This window comes from Triticum dicoccoides, chromosome 2A (genome assembly GCF_002162155.2).
Source record: "Triticum dicoccoides isolate Atlit2015 ecotype Zavitan chromosome 2A, WEW_v2.0, whole genome shotgun sequence".
NCBI classification, from domain to species: domain Eukaryota; kingdom Viridiplantae; phylum Streptophyta; class Magnoliopsida; order Poales; family Poaceae; genus Triticum; species Triticum dicoccoides.
In genome coordinates, this window is record NC_041382.1 from 721,579,727 (window position 1) to 721,607,598 (window position 27,872).

The window sequence follows — 27,872 nt, forward strand, 5'->3', positions numbered from 1 at the left end:
TCTTTGTGAGTTTGAGGAACATGCTCATCGTATTTTTGTGCCACATTATATTAGATTACTTTATATAAATGACAACACTGACAATAGTTTTGACAAACAAATATATTACAATCAGTTCAGACTTAGACACTATACACGCTTGACTGCTTTGGTGAGGTGAATACATGGAACCTTTACCACAGTACATAGTTCACAATATCAACACACACCTACACACACAATCATAAAACGAGTCCGGTAGTCACATAGTACATAGGAATAATATAGCATGGTAAAGCATACCATTTTAGCTCATGATTGTCATTTTGAGTTGTCCATCAGATGTCAACACTTCCCCTTTTCAGAAGATCAACCAAATAGTCTTCTTATGATCGACGTTTTCCTTTCAACAATTTCCTTTTTGAGATCAACCATAAAATTCTTCTTATTATCTGTGTTTTCCTTAATAAAGAGACAATAATATTCACCATAGTGGGAGTGAATATCCAACTCTTTGAGTTTTGGAAGCGCATTGTTTGCCTCGACTCTCTTCAGTTCTTCCACATCCATCATGAGTTTCTTCAGGCAACGAAATCCACCAGCAGAGAAGACAAGATGGTCATCCTTGCAGGAGTTGGAATACAAGGAAAGGGTGGCAAGAAAGGGCAGCTCAGCCAACTTGTCAATGAATTCTTGAGATATACTTGTTTTCACCAGTGAAAGAGTAACGAGATTAGGAAGGAAAAAGACACCATCCAACTTAGATGGCAAATCCAGCTTTCCTTCTAGCACTATGAACTTGAGGCGGCGATGGGTGTAGCTAGTGAACACACTTGATGGAATATTGTCACCTTTTATGATCAGAGTCCTAAGGTTCTCAAGCCTATTTAGAGCATTTGAGAGAGACGCCACATTGACTTTTGGAGAATACCCAACCCTTAAGTACTCAAGATGGATCATCTCACCTAATGTCCCAACCAATTCTTCCTCCAATGTATCAATTTGTATGGAGTCAAGTGTCTGTAGGTGCTTCAACCTGCCAATTTTCTTAGGAAATTTCAGGAAACTACCAAAAACATGCCTTAGTGTCTTAATCATCCAGAAGGCCAATGGGAGCTCCCGAACTTTAGTTTCCCTCACATCTAGTGTTTGAAGACTAGTGAGCCTTCCAATGGATCGTGGGATTTCCTCTAATGAACAAGATGTAATTCCAAGGTAATGCACATGCACAACATTTCCTATTTCATCTGGCAACCTCTTACCAATCTCAATGCCTTGTAGATTGATGACACGAAGGAACTCAGATCTATGCAATAATCCTTGTATATGAGATTTGATGTCTTTGTTCCTCTTCCACTTAGAGATTTCCCTAATTTGAGGCGAGCAACATAAATAAGTTTTATTCTCTTTGGGATCTTTGGCATCTTGTTCAAAATGTGAGAAGATGGATCGTAGCTTCGGCAAAGAACTGGCTAGGACAGCATATTTATCTGTGGAATTCTGCAGAGAGAGGCGACGAGCACTTGTCAATGTGGGGATGTCATCACCGCTGTGGACTTCCACAAAACTTGCCTCTTGTGCTTCAAACTGCAAAAATTCATGGACTTTGTTCTGGATGGTGACAAAGATACTCCCAGCACTAGATGTATCTTCCTCATCCATATGCACAGGCTTAACTAGATTTCTTGCAATCAACTCATTCAAGTAGATGTATCCCACCTTCTCCATTGTCTTCCCCGCTCTTGGTCTTAGGAATCCCTCTGCCATCCACATGCACACCAATCTATGGGACTCAATCTTGATGTTGGCCGGCAATGCAGCAAAGTAGAGGAAGCAACATTTCAGCTCATGTGGAAGATCATCAAAGCACACAGATAGTATCATGTGTAGTCGCTTTGATTGGCTGGACTTAAGATAGTCAAATACATTGGTCCACTCACTAGGAAATTCCTTTGTTTGTACAAGACCTGATAAAAGAACAATACCAAGTGGCAACCCTTCGGTGATATTGTGGATTTCTTGGTGGTGCTCATGCAATTTTTCATCTTGTACTTCAATATGGAGTAGCCTCTTATGGAACAGTTCTATAGCAGTCTTCTGTCCAAGAGATTCTAACTTGATGATTTCATGATGATAGCTGACAGGTGGCTCTTCTGGTTTATGTTGTGTGATATGTAGTATTCTACTGCCTTCAGCACCAACTTTGAGGTTATGCAGAATGTTCTTCCAGTCAGTGCTGCTAACTTCACCATCTATCACTAGCAAGTATTTTTTTCCTCTTAGTTGATCTTTAAAAATTTTGTCGACATCACTTCTAGTGCAATTATCATCATCCTTTGCCAGCTTTTGAACGATTTGCCACATGATATTGCTAGCCGTCATATAGGGTGCAAAACTCTCCATAGCATGAACAGGGAAAATTTTCTTCTTAGCTATTTTATCATATACTTCTCTCACGAGAGTTGTCTTGCCAACACCGCTTTTTCCAAACACTGAGATCACGACCGGATGGTGATGTTGACTCTGTAGTTTCTCATGAACAGTGGGAGTAAGAAGAACATTCTCCAGTTGCTTTTGGTAACCTTCGTGTATTGGCACATGTGGTGGCAGTAAATCATCCCTTCAATTCAACCATTGTTACTTGTTAGTAATTTGTAGTAGTTAGGAAGTTAAATTTAATGGATCATTTTACATCTCAATATTATTGTAGTGCGATATAAATCATATCTACGGACTTGTAACATTCAAGGTTGAACCTAGGTAACTTTCCTTTCCAATAACCTACTCGTAATTCATATTGTGTATGGAAAAACCATGATTCGAATAATTATTAAGTATTTAATTTATGTACTTATAACGAGCATTTGTGGAATTTCAGATTTTCTCTTGATCACGTGCCTAATAAATAACTACTTCTTAGTAATGATTGCAACATTTTTTCAAGGCCCTCATACTACCACTTGGATCTCAAACATTACGTATGGTAATAATCCAAAGGAAAGGTAGAACAAATTATCAATATGAATTTACCGATAATTTGGATTGAGTTAAAAATGCTAATATTTTCTTCAACGTTATCAACAATATAACAAATCATCATATGTTTGCAACATATCCAACCTTTGGTCACAACAAAATCAAAATAGTATTGCACCAAAATTGAGTGCGGGATTGTAGCGTAATTGTCAAAGTGAATTACTATTACACATTTGAATGGCGTGTTGCTACACATATGATAAACCATATTAATCTTCATTCAGTATACTACATGGGATAAGTGTTGAAGATATGATGTCGTTGGTTCCATCTTAAGGTAAATGACCTTATATGTATCAGTTCTCCACATGGTTTGTGGATGTTTGGATTTGCCTAAGAGGCTAAGATCGTACTGGGGTATTGAGGACACATTTCCGTTGAAAGATATGGCTTGAGAATTTTCAAGTAGAAAAATAGATATGAGAAGGTAATGCCTTCAATTAACTATAATTACACAATTGTATGTGTGTTGTATGCTTGTATTATAATGTGTTTCCATATGGGTTGTTATCTATATTTTTTCAATGCATAATGGCACTCTGCTATGACGAGGACAATGCTCTGCTTCACACTAGCCTACATAAGCTTTGGGTGGTTACACAAGGAAACAAAAAAAATGATGTATCAAAGATGGTTTCACTATAAAAACCACTATAATAAATGTATCACATGCTAGAATTTGAATAACCGATGATGATAAGTCAACCACTTCACTAATCGCTACATCTCAGAAAATGTGTGTGTAATATGGTTTTAGAACCGACTGGATGTATATATGGGTGAGGGGAGGGGGTTGTACAAGCATTGGTGGAATGTCAGTCCTCATTAGGGTCACCTCGAAGGTTACATTTCACTCAACACGATACACCATGGACGAAAGCACACACCACGCAGGCACCACCACCATATGCAGCGGCAACCAACGAACCCATACCGGTCAAGGAGACTAGATCTGGCCGATAGCACCCTTCCCCATCTGCCTCCATCCTGCAACCCAAGCATGTGTGGTCACTCCGGTGGCACTCCAGCGCCAGCGAGGAGAGGAGACAACCGCGTCATGTCCACTACCTCCTAGGGATATGAAGATCCACAATGCTAGTAATCCAAACCGCGACATGCCACTTGATCCAGATGCCACAACCTCCCATGGAGAAGTAGCCTGTCGCGAGAACAACTCGCGCCGCCGGCCACTAGGATGGCTGGATCTCGTGTTCAACCAGCTGGATCCATGCATAGGTCGAGTAGAAGAACGCTAGAGAAGGATGGATGAGGGTATCGTGGCCGCCCGATCTATCAAGCCTGCCATGACACGCATCGTTGTTGCCCACAACTCCTCATGTTGCCAAGATAAAACCGCGACTCTTCCGCTAGCTCCTGAGGCCGCGCCGCCCTGCCCCATACTCAGTGGCATGCTGCCATCCGATGGCCTCGGCCCGCGCAAATCCACACCAAATGGAGGAAGAGGGGAGACCCTGCCAATGATGGCGTTGGCCGGGCTTTGCCTGCCAGCGCCAAGGCGGCTATGAGGGGAGAGCTAGGGGATATGATCGGCTGGCTAGGGGTTCCTCCCGCCAAGCACTCACGGGAGCGCCTAGAATAGACCCATGACATTATAGTCCTCGCTCTGATCATGAAACCTCAGTAGGCAGTACTTAGGCTTGCTACCCATCTGGGGAAATGACTTGGTAAAACCATCGTGTCACCACCATCAACATCAAGATCCCTTAGGGCACCACCCGTCCCTCTACTCTCTTCCATGACCTCTAGTAAACGGTACATTAATCATCGATACATGGTCAATGATTGCTATTGATGACCGGTTGATCACGATCTTACATATACCCTTGTGTATGTCACTGAGTGTGTGAGGTGTCGTGTTTGGAATATGTCGATGAAGACTCGAGACACAATGTATACATGTTTGAGCCTTCTTGAGGAGCATCTATATTATAGACATATCAAAATGGGTGTACTGTACGAGGCATGAATCTATTACCTAGGAGTTGAGAGGTGTTTTCCCATCCAACCTATATAGATCTAGGCTTATGAAGGTAGCTAGGGAAGAAGATAAATTAGATGATAAAGCCTAATGGTGTTGCTTGATGTGAGATCTTCCCCGGAGGATGCAAAACTCGTTGGCCTTTGCAGAGTTTATTGGACTCCTTATATAAGGTCAAAGTGTCATCAATAGTGGTAGGCACAAACTCCTCTAGAGCATGTCTCCTTTTTCCATAGTCGTAGGGACACCTTCCCTTATCCTTGTAGAGTCTAGATATCTATTTGGATCAACCTTACAGAGAATTTCCTGAGTAAACCCAACTAAATTATTGGCCATCAAAAAATATCCTTAGGCATTCTATATCAATATGGTCATCGTATAGTGGTAGTTACATGGTAGATACACATCACATAACGACAACATGCGAACAGGGTATCTAGAAAAAGGGGTGTGCCGCAATGATTATTTTGAGACAATCATTTTGGGCCATCTTATAGTCATAAATGTCATATATCTAGGGTGATAGCACAGTATGACAATGATACTTTAGTAAAATTTGTGGTGAGAGTCTGAAAGGACATGCGGTGCCCCCATGTGTGGTTTTGGTAATTGATGACAATCTCTATGGACTAACGGTTGCCTTGAGTTATATTTGAAGCATTTGTCCATAGGATTGTCTTGAAGTCCATGTGTTGGTTTCAAGGAGTTTATGAGATGGCCAAAGTGCTTTTCAAGGAATTATCCAAAGATTGGTCATGTGTGAGTTGAGATGGCCAAAGTGCTTTTCAAGGAATTATCCAAAGATTGGTCATGTGTGAGTTGAGCTTATTGCAAGCATGTCTTGAAGAAGAAGATTGTGTGATCATTCATGTTTACCTTCAAGATATCATCCAAATGAAGAGAGTTGGAAAGATTCAATGTTGATCAAGACTAAGTCAAGAGTGAATCAAGTTGATCAACTCACAAAGCGTAGAAGAAGTACCGAGAGGGATCAAGTGATCCCATGGTATGGTAAGCATTGTCCATTACGCTTTGTGTACTAACCCATGGTCTACATGAGAGTTCTTTGTGGGGTTAGGTATGTTTCCATGGTCTTGCGTCAAGAGGAAGATCTCATACAACCCATGGAGGATGACATCAAGTGGTGATCGTCATCAAGTTTGAAGTGTGCAAGTTCAAGTGGAGCAACTCGAAGAGTGGCTCACCCATAATGGAGTATGGGGGAGCAATCAAGCTTGAAGCTTGCCGTCCATTGTGGTGTCAATGGAATTGTGAAGATGTGCCAAAGAGTGTCTCACCCATAGTGGAGTATGGGGGAGCAATCAACTAGTCTTCATCGAGCCAACACAATCAAGAAAGGTGGTCCAACTTGAGGAAGTCAAGATCGTCATCATCTAGCTCAAGTGGACTATGTGCAAGGCAAAGGTTTGCCCTTGATAGGTTTTCAATTTTACCGGTCTCATAGTGGTAGTTGGGAGACCGGGTTGTAGGATCGATTGCCGTACTATCAAGGGGGGCTCTCTAGGGAGTAGCTTGATCGTATCATTAGTCGAGAGCTCAAACCATTGCATCCTTGCATCATCTTTCTTGGTTCTTGTTTGGTTCCATTTGTGAGTCTTAGAGCTTATGGTCATCTTCATGACAAGTTTGAGTTCATCGAAAACGGAGTTTGCATGCATCTTCTATGATGTTTTCGGTGTTGGAGGTTTTACCGGTCTTTTCCGAGGAAGGGTTCTCACCATTTTATTATGGTCCTTTTCTCATTTGCTTCTTATTGATATTTCTCTCAATATTGTGTTAGCCCTTGTCGTTAGCTTTCCAACAAACTTGGTTTCGTTGAATTCGGAGCTCATATGCAAAAGTTGTGGCTATTTTGATATTGCCTGTTTTACACAGAGAGGTTGTACCGCCCCATGGAGAGGTTGTACCGCTTGACCGGTACAACCGGTGTTTGGAGCGGTTGTACCGTTCCAGAATTGGTCCGGAGGTTGTACCGGTCATGTACCACTCTACCACCGGACTGGTCTTTGTTGTGGTGCGGTTGTGGACCGGTTGTGGGCCGGTTGTACCGCTTATTGCCTGTTACCGGTTGTACCGATGCTCATAGAGGTTGTACCGCTCCTATGTTATTCTGTACATAACGGGCAGATTCGTGGGGACCTATTTAAGAGGGTCTTCTTCCCCAATGGTTCCCCATCTCTTGAGCTCGTTTTTGCCCCCATTGTTGACCTTCTTTGAGCTTGCTAACTCTCAATCCCTCCATGGATTCTTGCTAGTTTTTGAGGGAAAAGAGAGAGGAGATCTAGATCCACATTTCCACCAATCACTTTCTCCTCTATGTGAGGGGAACCCCTTGGATCTAGATCTTGGAGTTCTTGGTGTTCTCCTTCTTGTTCTTCCTCTCATTTTCCTCCCTAGCATTAGTTGCTCTGGTGGGATTTGAGAGAGGACTTGGGCACTCCGTGTGCCCTTGCCATTGCATTTGGTGCATCGGTTTGAGTTCTCCACGGTGATACGTGGAAGTGAAGTTTGAGAAGCTTATTACTCTTGGGTGTTTGGGCACCCTAGAGCTTGTTCCTCTTGGGTGCCTTGGCGCCCTAGACGGTTGGTGTTGTTCGGAGCTTAATCATTGTGGTGTAAAGCTCCAGGCAAGCGTCGGGGTCTCCAATTAGGTTGTGGAGATCGCCCCGAGCAATTTGACGGGTACCGGTGACCGCCCCCAAGGGTTGCCAAAGTGTACGGGTTCGGTGACCGCCCCCAAGGGTTGCCATTTGTACGGGTTCGGTGACCGCCCTCAAGGGTCCCTTAGTGAAATCACGGCATCTTGCATTGTGCGAGGGCGTGAGGAGATTACGGTGGCCCTAGTGGCTTCTTGGGGAGCATTGTGGCTCCACACCGCTCCAAACGGAGATTAGCATCCGCAAGGGTGTGAACTTCGGGATACATCGTCGTCTCCGCGTGCCTCGGTTATCTCTTACCCGAGCTCTTTACTTATGCACTTACTTTGTGATAGCCATATTGTTTCTTGTCATATATCTTGCTATCACATAGTTGCTTATCTTGCTTAGCATAAGTTGTTGGTGCACATAGGTGAGCCTAGTTGTTTTAGGTTTTGTGCTTGACAAATTAACCGCTAGGTTTATTCCGCATTTGTTCTAGCCTAAATCGTAATTATTTTAAAATTCTTATTCACCCCCCTCTAGGCGACATCCACGATCTTTCAATTGGTATCAGAGCCTCGTCTCTCTTTATTAGGCTTTACCGCCTAGAGAGTAAAGATGTCGACTAGGGGATTAGGATTCTCTGACACTCTTAGTTTCGATGGCACAAATTTTGATGTTTGGGTAATTCGCATGCTTAATCTCTTTAGGGTCATGGACCCAAATTTAGAGCGAACTATAGATATGGGTTTTTCTCCTCCAAAGGATCCCCAAAGATTATCTTTAGAGGATGATAAAAACTCTTATCTCAATGCTTAAGCTTCTAATGTGCTTTTCGATGCTTTGAGCAATGTAGTTATATTTCAACTCATGCCGTTCTGGGATGCTCATGAGTTGTGGACAAAGCTTCAAGATAAATATGGCGTGTCCAAGTTTTGTGGGGATGATTGTTCTCCCTCCACATCTGGCCGTATAGTCTACTCAACTTCTTCTACTTCACCTACATGTGGTTTGCCACAAGGTAATGATATGGTGAGTAGTGTTGGTCATTGCAATGATGATAGTATGTTTATTGTGGATAATCCTTCATCACTATCTTATTGCAATGCTCATTCTTTGGGCTTTAACACTTCGAGCACTCCAAATGTTTCACATGCTTGTGTTGATAGTCCTTGCATATCATGTAGAAATTTCTTGACTAAATCTCATGATGATATGTTTACTATGTCTTGTTGCCATGATAAAAATGCATATATGTCCTCGAATTGTTGTGCTAACAATGTAGAGGAAACCCAACACCCCATGGAACAAGATGTGGTCTTGAATGGTGCTTCAACGGATCCTACATCATCATCTATTGCATTTTTCCTTATGGCAAGGCTTCAAAGGTATCTCCCACTTTGAATCCCAATATATCTTGTGATGATGGCAAGAGTGATGATGATGTTGATTATGATGAAGAGAATGATAATGTTGCCTCCTTAAAAACTAAGGGGGAAATGATTTTTAAAGCTCTTCACAAAAATAAACTTGCTCATCCCAACTTCATGGAAATCATGTCTATTGCCATTGAAGGCAAGAAATACATTGAGGAGTTGGAATCTCATCTAGAGGAGCATGAGGTCACCATTGAGAAAATGGAAGCTCATGAGCATGATTACGCAAATGAGATCGTGGAGCTATCTCAAGCTCTTGAACATGAACAAACCTCATCTGAATCTCTTGACAAGACCTTTGCTATAGAATTATCTAGAATAAAGGAATCTCATGATAGAGCACTCGAGGTGGCCAATGATTTCAAAAATAAAAATGCTAAGCTTGAAGTTGCTTATGCTAGACTCCTTGAGGATTTTGAGCACCTCGAAAATGGCTCAAGAGTCATCAAGGGTGAGCTCATCAAACTCACCGAGTCTCATGCTCAACTTGAAGCTTCTTACTTAAAAGAGCTTGCCAAGGTGTCCTCTCCTATTGTTGTTAATGATGATTCTTGGGATACTAACTCTATTACTTGTGAAGCATCCATTTTTAAGGAGAATGTCGAGCTTCGGGCTCAACTTGAGTTGCTATCTAGCAATTATGGGAAATTGGAAGAAAACCATGAAAAGCTCTCATGATGATCTTCTAGTATCCCATAATGAGCTAAAGATATCTCATGAGGCCATGATTTCTAAGGTAACAACTAGTGAGCCTCATGTGGATACTAGCACTAATTCTAGTCAAAATGCTATATTGCCATGTGCTAGTCCTTGTAATTCATCTACTCACAATGTTGGTACATCTTGTGACGAATTGCTTTCCTTGCCTTATTGCTCTAACGATGAAGTTTATACTTCCTCTAGTACTTGTGTTGAGACTAACCATGTAGAGGAAATCAAAGAGCTCAAGGCCCAAGTCACTTCTTTAAAGAAAGACTTGGAAAAGAGTCATGAAGGGAAATCCACCCTCAACAATATCTTGAGTGTGCAAAAATCCCCCAATGACAAAGGTGGACTTGGATTCAACTCCAACAAGAAGAAGAAGTCCAAGGTGAACAAAAGGAAGGGCCAAGAACAAGTCAAGAATTTGGCCAAGATTGTTTGCTTCAAGTGCAAAGTAGAAGGGCATCATGTTAGATCTTGCCCATTGAAGAAGAAGCCCATTAGTGACAAGCAACAAGGGAAGCGGCCACAAGTACACTCTCATTCTCAACCTCAAGTTGAAGAAAAGCCTCTTCCCAAGAAGACTCAAGTTTATGCTTCTCAAGTTGAGAAATCAAGTGAGAAGAAAGTGAAGAGTAGACGTTGCTACCTATGTCACGAGAAAGGTCACCTCGCCTCTTCAGGCACTAGTGGTAACTTATCCAACCCAATTATTATTGATGATGTCTATTCTCTTGGGAAGGATAAGGTTGGCAATGTGGTTGCCAAGTTTGTTGGTACTCAAAGTGGGTTGAAGCAAAGAACCATTTGGGTAGCCAAGCCTATTGTGACTAACCTCTTAGGACCCAACTTGGTTGGGGACCAACAAGCTCAAACTTGATCAATAGGTGATGTTGGAGGTCATTGGAGACTTGGCTACATTATGAAGAATTAAGGGTACTTCATCATTCTTATTGTCTCAAGCCAAGTCAATTGAATCATCAAGATTATATCTTATATCCAATGTGCCTCCTTGCGGTAACTTGTACCTCAATTGCATACATTGAAAGTTACTTGCCCACTTGCACGTTTTGGTTTTGTTCCTTGCATGTGTTTGTATATGTTGTGCTTCCAACTTGATTATCTTGAGCAATCAAGTATGTGTGTGTTGGTTTGCACATCATGTACGTGTGTGTCATGCGTTGAGCCTTTTGCATCTTGTTTATTTCTTAGTTGGCTCTTGTGAGAGATTAATGGAATATCCCATTATGGGGGAGTGATGTGCTTTGTGCACTTCACAATCCTATAAAGGTGGGTACATGGGGAATACCACTTAGTATTGATATTGCAAGCTTATCTAGTCACTATGTGGTATGTCTTCTCATGAGAAATTCAAATTCTTAATAGTCCATTAATTATCTCTTGTTGGATCCTTTAATTGCCTGTTGTCTATCTTTAATTGGTATCACATTATGGGGGAGTAATATGCTATGTGTATATTACTAGCCTAAAAATGTGCACATTTGAGATATTGTCATCTAGAGTTGATATTGTAAATTATCTTGTTCCTAGGTGGCATGTTAGCTCTACAAGTTGCAATTTGCTTTTTGTATGGTGTGAAGATGATGTCGGATATCCTTGCTATCTACCACCGGGAATTATTTACATTTACTTCTTGTCTTTTGACAATTGGTAGTCACTTTTGTGGTAGAATTTATTGATCATCTTTACATTGGCTTTTGTTTTTTATTTGCCTTTTCTCTTGCCAAGGATTGTATCATCTCCCTTTGTCTTCCATACCACTTGTGGATCTTGTTTAGTGTTTTCTAGATATAGTGAAAGTGGTGATCCCACCTTGTGCATTTTGTATTCAAATGCAAATTCTCTCAATGTACTAGTCTTGGGGGAGCTATCCTATTTTCTATAAAACACTCGTCTTGTGATCCTTATCAAGTGTGTGTTGGTGGAAGGCAAGCCATTTTCATTTTGGTACTTTGTGCCATCATGGAACTTTGTAGAGAGCTTGGTTTGTTTGGAACCATCCTCTCTTTTGGGAGTTTGATACCTTTTTTTTGAGTGTATCAATGGATATCTCATTCCTTGATGTATCTTTTATGGATATCCTCCAAGTGATGTTTTATTCATTTGGTATCTTTTCTTCACTTGGTTTTTCTTTTTCATTTGGTATCGGTTCTTGAAAGTCTTGAGCATGCATATTAACTTTATGTAGTATCTTTGGCATGCTTTCTTTCTTCGACCCAATATATAGGGGAAACTCCACCAAGTCTCAAATTGGATGAGATGTGCATGAATTTCATTTCCTTTTCTATATGCACATATTTATGTGGAGTTTGTCCTATGTATTGTTGGTGTTTCTAACTCTTTGGTCCCAATGAGTTTGGGTACCATTTTGTTTGTGTTGTTGTTCTAGGAACAATTGAAGATACATTGGATGCTCGGCTCACTCACAAGGAAGATGTTGTCATCATGTGCTTATTGGAGTCGAGCTAGGATGATCAATGAACTACTATATACCTTCAATTGGTATCTACTACATCCTTCCAATGTTAACTCGGTAACAAGTATCTTCATATTCTTCATGCACACATTTCTTGCATCAACCTTGTGTAGGTTGTATCATGGCATGTTATTCATTCTTTCTTGTGATACTTGTTTCCTTTCTCAAAGCATCCCAACAATGATCTCTTGTTGCTAGTTGTGATGTCTTTGTTGTTCGTGTGTGGACTTCATTTATATACAATAAGACCATATCTAGCCATGTGATATGCTCCCAAGCAAATATCTTATTGGTATATGTATGACCTCCCTTTGGATATCTTGTTCCTCATGTTGTAACTATTTCGGGTGTACATCCTTCTTTGTAGATATATATCATCATGATTTCGTCTACGTAGAATCTTATACACTTGAGATAAGTTGCATGTCTAGTTGATATCCTTTCTTTCACGTCCACCTTGTCTTTCTTATGTTATTTCCTTGGTGGCTCCGTGAAAACTTTTGCCTTGAGTGCGTGTCTTCTATCGTTGCATCTTGATGCACTCTTGTGTGGTGAAGATTATTTCCTCATGCTTATCTTTATGAGGCTTTTGCCATCTTAATTGGTATCCCTCGTGTTGATGAGGCTTTCATCTTCTATCTTCACGATGGGTTGTCACAAGCATAGGTTCTTTATATGCTTATTAGTAAGCTTGTGAACCCATTTGCTAGTTGTGTGTGGGAATGATAGGCCTTGCACCGTGTGCCTCATTCTTTCAAGACTTTATTGATGCTTAATACTCATCCGTACTTTAGTCTTCTCAAGTGTTTTGCCTTGACTCACACACATCATTTTGGTTGAGCCCTTTCTTAAGTTGCCTCTTTTACTTGTTTCTCAACCATGTGTTTGTTGCAAGTACTAGGTTTTGTTTCCTATATGCTCACTTACACTTGTTGTAAGTTTTTATTGATTTTGGGGGAGCTATGATCCTATTTTGTGCACTTTGTATCCAAATACAAAAATTATTGATGTGCACAAATCATGGGGAGCTTCTCTAGTTTCTTTAGCACAATCCTCTGCTCATATCATATTATCTTTATTCTTGTGGCACGTAGGATGTTTGGTCTAGTTGGTTCAATTGATATCCGTTGATTACTTGCTTCAATTGGTATCTTCTGATTGCTTGTGTCTCTCTTTGTTATGTTTTTGTGGCATATCTTCCTTTAGCAATCTTGGTGCCTTAATATAGTTGGTCTTCCTCCAAGTATTATCTTTGGATATGTGTATGACATTCCACTCTCTTGTTGAGAAATACACAACTTATGGAGGAACACAATTTATATGGGCCTTCTAAGCTTTTCGCCCATTTTGGCAATCGATGCCAATGGGGGAGAAGTTTCAGAGAGTTTTGTGGATAAGTTTAGAGAGTTTTTTCTTCTTGCTTTGGTTTTGTACCTAAGCATTTGCATCTCATACACATGCATTATTAGTTGTTGCATTGCATGGTTATAAATAATTCCTTATATAAACTCTCTTGAAAGTGATTGTCATCAATTACCAAAATGGGGGAGATTGAAAGGACATGCGGTGCCCCCATGTGTGGTTTTGGTAATTGATGACAATCTCTATGGACTAACGGTTGCCTTGAGTTATATTTGAAGCATTTGTCCATAGGATTGTCTTGAAGTCCATGTGTTGGTTTCAAGGAGTTTATGAGATGGCCAAAGTGTTTTTCAAGGAATTATCCAAAGATTGGTCATGTGTGAGTTGAGATGGCCAAAGTGCTTTTCAAGGAATTATCCAAAGATTGGTCATGTGTGAGTTGAGCTTATTGCAAGCATGTCTTGAAGAAAAAGATTGTGTGATCATTCATGTTTACCTTCAAGACATCATCCAAATGAAGAGAGTTGGAAAGATTCAATGTTGATCAAGACTAAGTCAAGAGTGAATCAAGTTGATCAACTCACAAAGCGTAGAAGAAGTACCGAGAGGGAGAAAGTGATCCCATGGTATGGTAAGCATTGTCCATTACGCTTTGTGTACTAACCCATGATCTATGTGAGAGTTCTTTGTGGGGTTAGGTATGTTTCCATGGTCTTGCGTCAAGAGGAAGATCTCATACAACCCATGGAGGATGACATCAATTGGTGATCGTCATCAAGTTTGAAGTGTGCAAGTTCAAGTGGAGCAACTCGAAGAGTGGCTCACCCATAATGGAGTATGGGGGAGCAATCAAGCTTAAAGCTTTCCGTCCATTGTGGTGTCAATGGAATTGTGAAGATGTGCCAAAGAGTGTCTCACCCATAGTGGAGTATGGGGGAGCAATCAACTAGTCTTCATCAAGCCAACACAATCAAGAAAGGTGGTCCAACTTGAGGAAGTCAAGATCGTCATCATCTAGCTCAAGTGGACTATGTTCAAGGCAAAGGTTTGCCCTTGATAGGTTTTCAATTTTACCGGTATCATAGTGGTAGTTGGGAGACCGGGTTGTAGGATTGATTGCCGTACAATCAAGGGGGCTCTCTAGGGAGTAGCTTGATCGTATCATTAGTCGAGAGCTCAAACCATTGCATCCTTGCATCATCTTTCTTGGTTCTTGTTTGGTTCCATTTGTGAGTCTTAGAGCTTATGGTCATCTTGATGACAAGTTTGAGTTCATTGAAAACGGAGTTCGCATGCAACTTCTATGATGTTTTCGGTGTTGGAGGTTTTACCGGTCTTTTCCGAGGAAGGGTTCTCACCATTTTATTATGGTCCTTTTCTCATTTGCTTCTTATTGATATTTCTCTCAATATTGTGTTAGCCCTTGTCGTTAGCTTTCCAACAAACTTGGTTTCGTTGAATTCGAAGCTCGTATGCAAAAGTTGTGACTATTTTGATATAGCCTGTTTTACACAGAGAGGTTGTACCGCCCCATAGAGAGGTTATATCGCTTGACCGGTACAACCGGTGTTTGGAGCGGTTGTACCGTTCCAGAATTGGTCCGGAGGTTGTACCGGTCATGTACCACTCTACCACCGGACTGGTCTCTGTTGTGGTGCGGTTGTGGATCGGTTGTGGGCTGGTTGTACCGCTTATTGCCTGTTACCGGTTGTACCGATGCTCATAGAGGTTGTACTGCTCCTATGTTATTCTGTACATAACGGGCAGATTCGTGGAGACCTATTTAAGAGGGTCTTCTTCCCCAATGGTTCCCCATCTCTTGAGCTCGTTTTTGCCCCCATTGTTGACCTTCTTTGAGCTTGCTAACTCTCAATCCCTCCATGGATTCTTGCTAGTTTTTGAGGGAAAAGAGAGAGGAGATCTAGATCCACATTTCCACCAATCACTTTCTCCTCTATGTGAGGGGAACCCCTTGGATCTAGATCTTGGAGTTCTTGGTGTTCTCCTTCTTGTTCTTCCTCTCATTTTCCTCCCTAGCATTAGTTGCTCCGGTGGGATTTGAGAGAGGACTTGGGCACTCCGTGTGCCCTTGCCATTGCATTTGGTGCATTGATTTGAGTTCTCCACGGTGATACGTGGAAGTGAAGTTTGAGAAGCTTATTACTCTTGGGTGTTTGGGCACCCTAGAGCTTGTTCCTCTTGGGTGCCTTGGCGCCCTAGACGGTTGGTGTTGTTCGGAGCTCAATCATTATGGTGTAAAGCTCCAGGCAAGCGTCGGGGTCTCCAATTAGGTTGTGGAGATCGCCCCGAGCAATTTGACGGGTACCGGTGACCGCCCCCAAGGGTTGCCAAAGTGTACGGGTTCGGTGACCGCCCCCAAGGGTTGCCATTTGTACGGGTTCGGTGACCGCCCTCAAGGGTCCCTTAGTGGAATCACAGCATCTTGCATTGTGCGAGGGCGTGAGGAGATTACGGTGGCCCTAGTGGCTTCTTGGGGAGCATTGTGGCTCCACACCGCTCCAAACGGAGATTAGCATCCGCAAGGGTGTGAACTTCGGGATACATCATCGTCTCCGCATACCTCGTTTATCTCTTACCCGAGCTCTTTACTTATGCACTTTACTTTGTGATAGCCATATTGTTTCTTGTCATATATCTTGCTATCACATAGTTGCTTATATTGCTTAGCATAAGTTGTTGGTGCACATAGGTGAGCCTAGTTGTTTTAGGTTTTGTGCTTGACAAATTAACCGCTAGGTTTATTCTGCATTTGTTCTAGCCTAAATCATAATTATTTTAAAACGCCTATTCACCCCCTCTAGGCGACATCCACGATCTTTCAGAGTCCATACTCCATATAAAGGAAATAGTCGCACATGGGTGTAGAATAAGTTATATTGCAAGCCACGTATTTTTATGCGTGTTTGAGTTTAAATTTATGGTTTATATATATATATATATATATATATATATATATATATATATATATATATATATATATATATATATATATTTCATGATCTTGTTACACTTGCATCAAAACATAACTGGACTTTTCTACATAAAAATTTAAACATGGAATCAAATTTTATTTATTCGTAATCGTTTAGTTCTCCTTTTTATCGTTTAAAGCCATCATAATCCAATGTCATTTACTTGATTCCTCCATATGTTCTTTGATAAGTGTAGATTTAAGTACTTGTGCTCTTTCTTTGAACAAGCTACAAGCATGGAACCAAATCTACTTCTCATGGCTAACATGACTAAACTCTGCTTAATTGATATTGTAGATCAATATAAGATATCATAACTCGGTCCTACTAAATTAATGTTTTGCCTTTTTGTCTTCACTTATTAGTGTCATAATTTTGTCATAATATCTCATACTTATATAATATAGAAAGATAGACATATAGGTAGATAAATATGCTACATACTCAAACATATACTCCCTCCAATTCTAAAGTCAAAATTTGTAAACTGTTACCAAGTTTATAGAAAATTTATCACCGTCTATTAGCAAACCAATACAATTAGATTCATTATGACATATATTTTCATAGGGTATACATTTAGTATTGCATATATAGTTACTTTCTCTCTAGACATTGTCGAGAAGCTTAAATTTTGAGAAAACTGATAAACACTACATTACAAAATGGAAGGTTTACTTTTAAGCATCTAATTTAACATACACACACACAACCATTGAGAGAATACCATAATGATGAGATATATGACCTCTGTATAAAATATAAGACGTTTTTGCAGGCTAAACTAGCCTACATAAACGTCTTCTATTTTGGTACGGAGGTAGTATATGATAAATGATAATCAAGCCTGAATTTTCAAACCTAACGGGAAGAGGTTATAATCACCACACTAACCACCAGCAAACTAATCATAGAAATTATAATTAAATGAAGGTTCAATTGCACTTACATATTTCTATGGGCATAGGATATTGATGTAGAAGCTTTCCATGTTAATTCCGACTTTGTGTTATTGAGCTCCATTTTGTATCTGTCTTTGTTTTCAATGATGTCCTCGAGCCTCGAGTTGATATCCTTTACTTTTGCAGATAGCTTGTGTCGCATGCTTACTTGTGTTGTAAAGGTTGCAACATATCTCATACTTGGACGAGCCCACCATGGATACCTTTACACAAAAATTTGCAACCAAAAATATTAGATTATATGTGAAAATTAGACAATTACTTTACGTTTACAACTTGTAGAGCCTATAAGCACTACACAAATATTAATTGTAATCCTAACATGGTAAAAATCTACATGGTGAAAGTAAACTAAAAGCGGAAATCTAAAGCATCATGCGTCTATATCAGCACTCCATAGCCACCGGTCATGATTCGGGCAAGTGTTCTCCTGTTATGTAATAATGGAAATGAGCGGTGTGCTATTCAACCCTAGAAAATAAGATGCATGTGACAATCCATAGTATAATGGGCCCGCACCACCACCACGCTTTCATTTCTCTTTCGGCCACTCTCCCTCCCTTAGCCATCTCTCCCATTTTCTTGATGCTTTGTGGTCTCCAGAGGTGGCGTAGATGGGCGACACGTAGCATACACACCGATGTGTACCTTCCCTACTAATGTGCAGTACAATAGTACAATACACATTATTGAGGAAAGTCTGCCAAGGAAAAGGGCACCTTGTGCAGCATGCACTAGATCACCATCACATGTTCCTTGTTCAATGTGATCAAGGTTTGCCAATATGCTATCTAATTTGATAGTTGTGTATAGTGTACTCTTCTTACCCACAAGTACACTCTAATTCTCCAATGGCATCGACCCCTCTCGTGCATTCCTTTTCATAGTATACATTGAACAATAGTACTATATATAGGTGCCCCTCCGAGTGTAGATTTTCTATCGTACTATGCATCTACACCTTCTATCTAGGCCATCTAGTTTCCATCAAGATCTGTGTTATCTTTATAAAGAAATTCTCTTTTTTGTTTCTTCCAAGAAAAAGAACATTTGAGCTTGAAACTTTGTAGGTTGAAGATACACAAGTGCCACTCTGTGCATATAATGTTCTTGACGAAACATAAATTTGTCAAATTACAAATTTTGAATAAATTGCATCATTTAAAATACTTTGTAGAGCCAAAAAACCTGGAAAAAATGGCACATGGTAGTGCTTGTGTGATATTGATATGCAAAGTTTTGTATCCAAATGGTTTTTCATTTGGGAGAAACAAAAAATAGAAACTTGTACACATGAACTTTGATGCAAAAACGGATGTTGAGGATAGAAGGTGCACATGTATGATAGTAGAGAGATAACTTTCCTTTCAAGGGGAAGAGTAGCACATGGTTGCTTTGGCTGTGTGGAGGCAAGAATTCAGGCGTGGCATCTAATAGGCATGGGGGCGTCAAGCTAGGCGCGATGTTGGCAGGCGTGGGCATGCGCCGCGTGGTGCTGATCATCACGCGCGTGAGCTAATCTCTGGGCGACCAGTGGTGTGATGGTGCAGCCATGGTGTCAGACTACATGTGGAGCTGCAGATGTGCAGTTTGGTGGGAATCACCTATGGCTGTTGGCCAGATGTGGAGCCAAGAAATTCATGGCATCTGAGCATATTTGGTGGTATAGGCTACTAGGTCCTTCTGTTTCACACATGACTATCCTCGACCAGACGGTTGTGTGGCAACAACCAGAAAAGATGGGATGGTGTATTCACTTCTAACAAACTTTTCTTCGGTCGGCAACTTCAATGTGAGCAGATTCGCATAGATGGGATGGTACTTGGTCATTGACATCTAGATTGTATTGTCTTCCATTGGAAATCCATGATTTAGCCTTTTGGAAAGATGGGGAAGCTCGATGTATGCATTTGTTTCCTTGTTCAAGGTGTAGTCTTGAATGATGGATTTTACGGATGATTATAGACGGGCTGACATGAGTTGTTTTGATCGGGAATTAGGAGGGAAGCCGGCCCACCCTGAATTCAGGGAGGAAGAGATTAGTGGAGGGAGAGTGCTGTTACTTCTGTAAATACTATGCGTAAGTCTAGCTTTTTTTGTCTCGAAGTTCTAATTTGACATGATTTCCTAAGGTTTGCCTTTGGTTGGAGCATCCAATGTTGACGTGTGAGTAATGATGCTTTCTTGAAGGTTTTATTTTGTAGTTTTGTGACTGTTGTGATCTCACATGTATCTCCACAAAAAGATTATTGTCCATGGTCTTCGGGTTTGTGGTTGGACTATGGAGTTTTTGCTGCGATGCAAATCCAATGTGTATGGTCTCAAGTTTTTTCTTTCTCCTCTATCTATCTCACAGAAATTGACATAAATTCATGTATGGAGTTCCGTTCTCCTAGGAGGACAATTCATAGATCCATGCATGGATCCTCTGTGGACATGTGAGGGATCTAGCTGAGCAAGAGGCTCCACCACTTTCCCCTCCCGATTCACCAGTTACTTTGGTGGCGTGATTGGGGGACTCCAGATCGAGACAGGCAACCTCTCCGGTGGCGCGTCTGGGACGCGTTCCTAAGGTCCATGCGTTGAACGTAGTTGGTCGACCTGGCCTGCTGGTGGGGTTGGAGCTGATACGTCTCCAATAAATCTATCTTTTTTATTGTTAAATGCTATTATATTATCATTTTTACATGCTTTGGCCATCATTTTACATTATTTTTCTGAACTAACATTAATCCAGTGCCTAGAGCCAGTTGTTGTTTTCTGCTTATTTTTGGTTTTATATAAAATTGATACCTACGAAGGTCCAAACACGACGAAACTCTTTGACAATTTTTTTATGGAACACAAGAGACCTAGAAGCTTCGGGGAGAGAACAGAAGACCCATGAGGGGCCACAAGCCAGGGTGCACGTCCTAGTGGGTAGGGTGCACTGGGGTGGCTTGTGGGCCCCTTGATGCTCCATTTGCCCTAACCTTTGGCCTACAAATTCACATATATTCCAAAACCCTCGGAGCGAGACCTGAATTTTTTTATTGCCACCGCAAGCCTCTGTTCTATCATGATCCCATCTAGAGTCCTACTGTGGCACTCGGCCAGAGGGGGAATCATTCGGGAGGCCATCTTTATCGACCTTACTACCTCCATGATGATGTGTGAGTAGTTGTTTAAGGACCTATGAGTCCATAGTAGTAGCTCTCTCTCTCTCTCTCTCTCTCTCTCTCTCTCTCTCTCTCTCTCTCTCTCTCTCGCGCGCGCGCGCGATCTTCAACACAATGATCTCGTCAGAGATCCATCCAATGTAATTCTTCTGGTGTGTTTGTTGGGATCCGATGAAATGTGTATTTATGATTAGAGTGTTCATTGAATTTATATGAACCTTTTGAAGTTTCTTTGTTGCTTAATTTTATAGCATTGTATTTCTCTCTGATCTATCTATCTACTTTGGCCAAGTTTGATTGATTTATCTTTAATGGGAGAGGTGCTTTGTAGTGGGTTCAATCTGGCGGCGATTTGTATATCCGAGTGACAGAAAGGGACAAGACACATCTTTGTATTGTTGCCACTAAGGATAAAACGATGAGGTCAATCTTATTGCTAGGTTTTCTTCTGTCTACATAATGTCATCTTGCTTATCGCGTTACTCTATTTTTTGTCAACTTAATACTTTGAGATGCATGCTAGATATCGATCTTGGGGTGGAATAATAGTAGTAGATGCAGTTGGATTAATGTCCTACTTATCACGGATGTAATGCCTATGTGAGATTATGTCATGAACGATCATAGTTATAATTTGCGCTATTTCGTCAATTGCCGATCAGTAATTTGCGCTATTCTGTCAATTACCCAACATCCTTCCGAGAGAGATGCCTCTAGTGAACATATGCCCCCCGGGGTCTATTTTCCAGCAGTAGAAAAACTCCTACAATTGCTTTTTTACTTTCTTGCCACTTTGCCCTGTCACTATTTGCTTTTAATTTTGTGGCTAGCAAGAACTAGGGGATTGATAACCCCCTTGCCATTGTTGGGTGCAAGTAATTTATTTGTTTGTGCATAGGTACTGCTAAACTTGTTAGATTAGTGACTCCTACTAGTTCGATAAACCTTGGCTCTTAACTGAGGGAAATACTTTCTATTGTTGTGCTACATCACCCTCCTCTCCGGGGAAATAACAACTCCTAGGAGAGTAGCAAGAGCCGAGGCCCGAGGCCTCCCTCTCATCATCCCCGGGTTAGACTCCTAGACTGTCTCTTGCTATACCGGCCTATGCTATGCCAATTGTTGTGGTTGCTTCACCGACACGTGCTACTTGGCCAGCCCCTATACTGATGGGTAATGCTGCTAGGCCGATAGCTGGTTCGGCTGCTACTCCTATGAAGATGACAACCAAAACAATGAAGACTTCAGGGCGCGTCGGCTTATTGGTGCACCAGCAGTTACAGAGGGTGTTGTGTGTGCGTCAGAACTAGTGGTATCACTAGTCTTGTCATAGATTGGTGCTTCTCCAGTCACCGTGTAGGAGGCAGATGTGGTGGCTTTTGGCAGGATCCCGGATCCACGTTCAGTAGAAAGGCGTGTGAGTCAATGGATTCAAGCGCAACCTGATGCTGACGCGCTACAAATGGCATGGGCCATGCAGGCGACCAAACTTCATGACATTGAAACCACCATAGGTATATCGGTCCATACAAAGTTTTCTGTTTTAAAGTTTTCAGAGGAGGAGCTTTTTCATAATGGAGTGTCTATTGGGGTTTCTCTTGGGTCTAACGGTCAAGAGGATGTGATGTATATTAATGAGTTATTAGATTCCGAGGCTGGTCAAGTTATGCTCATGCTAAAAAATATAGCGACAACGAAGCTCTTGCAGGAGAGTGAAGTTAGTGAGCTAGGTATTCAAGCTATTGAGTATTTATGTGAGGATCTTGTACCTAAGAGTCTTCAGCAGTTTTTAAGATCATGTGGATCTTTCCCACACTCATGGGGACACTAGTGATAATGACGGTCATGCAGACTTCCGTTTCGTGCATCGTAGTCAACACCTGTGCATACGCAAACATTCAAGGTTTATGATCTTTCCGTGGTACGGCGTAGTAACATGATTAAGTTCAAAAAGAAACCCCATGATGAAAATGAGAGGAATCTTTTGGAATATCAGATATCTTCTCAACTTGGCTAAACGTAGGCTAATAGCTGATACTTCTAGAGAGTAAAAGTTGGATTTTATGGCTCTGTTAGAGATCGGTAGATCTAACTTTACTTCTTGGTTCTCGAGTACTATTTTGGGAGGCCTAGATTATATTTGGTACCGCCTCCTTCGTCGAGGAACACAGGCGGAGGATGCGGCAGGGAGAGGTGAGGCGCTCGCCCTACCTTGATTTCTCGTAATTTTTATCTAGGTGTACGTATACGATCTGTCGATCGCTAAAAATCACAGTGAAACACTTTATTGGACCATGAAGGCATGAATCCTATAAATCTTATTGGGCCATAGCAACCAACAGGTCACGTTATTTCCCCCAAAAAACTAGCAGGTCACGTCATGGACTGGGTCACGCACAACCTTATGCCCCCGCAGATTTCTCAAAAAGAAAAAGAAACCTTATGCCCCCGCTCGATCCAATCGTTCATCAAGGAAACAACAACGCCATGCCAGTCTCCTGACTCTTGCTCGACACGAACCCTAGCGGCAGCCAGCATAGGCATTAAAGCTTCCTTATTGAGATCATATAAAAAATATTGGTGTGCAGTATTGGTGTCTACCTTGGTTTTGCATAAAAAATATTTTGCTTTATAGTTTGCCCCACCTCAAAAAAGTTTTGTCCTCCACCACTGTCGAGGAAGATCTGTCGGGATCTTACTTGGGGTCCATAAGGGTTTTCTTGATGTTCAAAAGATGGTGGTGGGCGAGTTTGCAAGCAAGTAAAATGTGCGTTTGAAAATTGATGGTTTTCAATTGCGTTGGTTGTGGTTTATGGGGTAGCACAACTTGAGCACAAACCCAACTTCCTTGCAAATTTGCCAGGGAATGGGTTATCATGGTTGAAAGGGAGGATTTCCTGGAAATGGTGGCCAGGGAACGGGGCAAAGAAACTAGAGGGGAGACTAATGTGGAAAGATGGCAATTTAAAATTAGGCATCTTAGACAATTTTTGCGGGGTTGGGCTAAGAGTGCAAGTGGTATTTATAAGATGGAAAAAGAAAGAATTCTCCTCCTGATCGATGAACTTGATATTAAATCTAAGACAAATCCTCTCCATATGGCCAACAACGCGGCCAACTGAGAAGCTGAAGAGAGTGTAGCTAAGCTTGTTAGAGAGGAAGATATTAAATGGGCACTACAAGGAAAGCTTAAATGAGTTACAGGAGGTGACAAGAACACTCATTTTTTCCATCTTATTGCGAATAAAAATATAGGAAAAGGAGGATTTTCCAACTTGAACAAGATAAAGGTACAATTGTAGGTCAAGAGAACCTTAAATTGTACATCTCCAATTATTATATGAAACTTTTTGGTGCTCCGGTGGATAATTTTGCTTCTTTGTATGAGAAATCAGTGGAGGATATACTGTAGTTAAGCTTGGAAGAGAATTAGGTGTTGAGTGTCCCTTTTATCGAAAAGGAGGTACACGAGGCCATTTTGCAGATGAAGAATAATAAGGCACCTGGGCCGGTGGATTCCCTGTGGAATTCTATCGGCGGGGTTGGGCCACTATCAAGGAACTTGATGCCTATGTTTCATGACTTATTTAATGGTGAGCTCCAGTTGTTCAAGCTTAATGGGATAACTACTATGTTGCCTAAGAAAGAAGAGGTCGTTAGAATTGTGCAATTCAGACCAAAAGTGTTACTCTAATATCAAGAACAAATGCACCCGCATGAATAGTAAATTTGGAAAAATAGTGAAAACAAATCTATATTTTGGACAGACATCAACAAGTTTTATAACATCCTACAAAATTCTGCCCTGAATAAAAACATCCGTAGAGGTGTATGCCAAAAAAACAAAAAATGGGTGCTCGAAAATGAGTCTTTTTTAGTCCAAAATTTTGAATATTTGTATAGAACCCACAGATGTCTTTTCAAAGTGATTCGCAAAAAAAGATGTATTTCCAAAGTGAAATTTCTGCAGGATGTTAGAACTTTTGTTGATGTTAATACACTAAAAACTTCAGATTTTGTTTTGATTTTTACTACTTTTTTCTTGAGAATTTATTGTTCATATATAGGGGTGCATTTGTGCTTGAGATTAGATACTCCATGTCCAATTCAGACCCATTTGTATTCCTAGTGTTTTATTTAGATTTTTACCAAAGTCAGTATGGATCGCCTAACGACGGTTGCGCATACTGTGGTTCAGCCGAATCAAATTGCTTTCATGCATGGACGCCACATACTAGAGGGTGTTGTGGTTTTACATGAAACTTAACATGAAATTCACTCGAAGAAACTTGACAGAGTTATTTTCAAAGTGGATTTTAAGAAGGCCTATGATAAGGTTAAATGCTCACTCCTTCATACAAGGAGGTAGCGTTGGAGTTAAGATTAATGATGACATGGCTCACTTCTTCCAGAAGGGACTGCATCAGGGAGATTCGTTACCCCCGGTCCCGCTTATTGTGGCTGATATGCTAGCGGTTCTAATTGGTAGAGCAAAAGAGAATGAACATGTAGGAGGGTGAATCCCACATCTTGTGGATTAGGGAGTCTCGATCCTACACTATGCTAGGGATACTATTATTTTTATGGAACATCATATGGACAAGGTGATAAATATGAAGATGGTCTTGTGTCTATTTGAGCAACTATCAGGACTCAAAACTAATTTCCACAAAAGTGATTTATTCTACTTTGGACACGCCAAAGAGGAAAAGAATAATTATAGATAGTTGTACGGGTGTGAGATTGGGTCTCTCCCGTTTAGTTATCTGGGGATACTGATCCATCACCACAAATTAACGAATAAAGAGTGGAAATGCATTGACGATAGGTTTGAAATGAAGCTGAGTTGTTGGAAAGGCAAACTTATGTCCTATGGAGGTAGGCTGGTCCTTGCACTCGGTTGCTTACGAGTCTGCCTGTGTTCATGCTTTCTTTCTTTGAAGTACCCGTAGAAGTCCGGAAAAGATTGGATTTTTATAGATCATGGTTTTTTTTGGCAGAGTGATGAGCATGAGACAAAGTATAGGTTAGCAGGGTGGGATATTTTGTTTACGAAAGACCAAGGAGGTTTGCGCATAGGGAATATGGAAATGAAAAACAAATGTCTACTTAGTAAATGAGTATACCATTTATCCTTTAAGGAAGATGAAGTGTGGATACAGTTATTGCATAACTAATACCTACACTCCAAGACTTTGCCTCAAGTTTCAGCTCAGATGAAACTTTCGCCCTTTTGGAAGGGCTTAATGAAGACTAAGGCTACTTTCTCTAATATAGTAAAGTTTATTATTGGAGATGGACGCACCACTAGATTTTGTGAGGATACTTGGTTTGGGATACACCTCTAGCTATACAATGTTCAATGCTTTGTAATATTGTACAACCTAAGAACTCTTATGAGAGCACAATATTGGGCTCGGTTCCCTTGAACACCTAGTTCAGACGAGCTCTCTGGTTGGGGACAGATGAGTTGCGTGGCTTAGTTTAGTTCGAAGGTTGATGGAGGTCACCTTATCTAACAAGCCTGGTTATTTCCGATGGAGATTAACTTCCTCGGGGTGTGTTCTCTATTAAATTAATGTACACGGAATTGATTAACACTGGACCTGTTGTCCGATCCCTGCGTTTATATAGGGAAAATCAAAGTCCCTTTAAAGATAAGAAATTTCATGTGGTTTGTGCATAAGGATGTGATTCTCATCAAGGACAGTTTGGCTAAGCGTAGATGGCAAGGTAGTAAACAATGTTGTTTCCGTAACCAAGAGGAAACAATTCATCATCTACTTCTAGCATGCCCGCTCGCCAAACTTGCCTGGTGTACTGTTCATGTGTCTTTTAATGTTTCTCCGCTGGCTAGCATATCAAATTTATTTTGGTAACTGGCTAGGTGGGATAGAGTCCAATATTTAACTTACAAAAAATTGCAGGTTATTTACAAAGCGTCTGGATGGATTCGTACATGGTCATTACTTTGATATGCAGACCTGAGGGCTTGTGGGTGCAACCACTGGGAGAGGAGACGGTAGCACGGGATACGTATAACCGGTTTGGATGGTTATTTTGTCCGGTTGTGTCTTTTGGACTTTTGTAGTTTTTTTTTTGTTGAAGCTTGCTACTACTCAGTATTTACTAAAAAATTGGACGTGTGCGTTAAATGATGCAGAGCTTGGGGGTATTTCTTATTTTTTTAAAGGAAAGGAAAATTCAGACCACATGAAGAGCGGAGGAGGCCTTCACTATATCTACGTAAATATCCTTACGAAACTTAAGTACGTAGGCGCTAATCTGGCTTGTTTTAGTTGGAAGAAAAAAGGGCTCAGACCCACCTCGTGAAATTTAGGGGGATAATTTGTGTAGGAAGGAAAGAAGTGTAGGAAGGAAAGAAATGTAACATTACGTAGCAGGTTATATAGGTGTAGCATTTTTGAAAGCAGAGTGTGTACGGACAGTGAAAATCACTATAAGTACATGCAGTATAACTGACACACTCTTTATATTCATAACGGAGGAAGAATTTACCTTGACATGTCGACCTGGAGGTAGTAGTGGTCGACCGCGTCCTCGGCGTCGAAGACGGCGTCGCGCGTCTGCTGCAGCCACACCCTGGTGATCTCGTCGGAGAAGAGGTGGCGCTTGGCGTCAGCCTCCCGGAGGAAGGCCTGCAGGAACATGAGCTTGTCGCGGAGCCTCCGGATGTCCTTGTTCACCGCCACCAGCGCCCGCGCCTGGCTCAGCGCCAGCTCCTGGAGCCTCCCCACCAGCGGCCCGATCAGCGCGTCCGCCATGGCCACAGCTTTAGTTTGGCGTGCGTGCTTCGTTTCCCCGTGATCTGTGAAGGATAAATATTATATTACGATGGAGAATCATGTGTGTTTCGCTATATGTAGGTGTAGGGCGAGCTGATGGGTCGCTTTGAGTGGCGCCGCAGCGAAGGATCTGCTCCTCTGCCACGCAAAAGAGAAGCAACGTCATGTGTTTATTCTTCACCTCTTCCTTGTCTCCATGCATATGTGCCGGTGCTTTCCCTTTCGTCGACACAGATCACTTTCGTAGCGCACGCAGGGTGGATGCTCACACCGTCGCACGTT

At 41.3% G+C, this 27,872-nt stretch overlaps 1 protein-coding gene across 1 annotated transcript; it reads right to left on the reverse strand.

Annotated features, from left to right (window-relative positions):
* Window positions 1-96: 96 nt before the first annotated feature.
* LOC119352075 (putative disease resistance RPP13-like protein 2) lies at window positions 97-27,569 on the reverse strand. The gene is made up of 3 exons (XM_037618813.1): window positions 27,304-27,569; window positions 17,614-17,829; window positions 97-2,599 (listed from the first exon to the last, which is right to left on the reverse strand). Exons 1-3 carry the CDS (start codon window positions 27,567-27,569, stop codon window positions 349-351), a joined length of 2,733 nt encoding a protein of 910 aa, XP_037474710.1. The 3' UTR covers window positions 97-348.
* Window positions 27,570-27,872: the final 303 nt, after the last annotated feature.

What these genes read in the sequence shown, in the direction of transcription:
- LOC119352075 (XM_037618813.1), bottom strand. Translation starts at nt 27,569, where the DNA reads ATGGCGGACGCGCTGATCGGGCCGCTGGTGGGGAGGCTCCAGGAGCTG. An exon ending in CTCCAGGTCGACATGTCAAG is followed by an intron (nt 17,830 to 27,303) that starts GTAAATTCTTCC and finishes TTTTGTGTAAAG; the next exon opens with GTATCCATGGTGGGCTCGTC. An exon ending in TCCTATGCCCATAGAAATAT is followed by an intron (nt 2,600 to 17,613) that starts GTAAGTGCAATT and finishes GTTGAATTGAAG; the next exon opens with GGATGATTTACTGCCACCAC.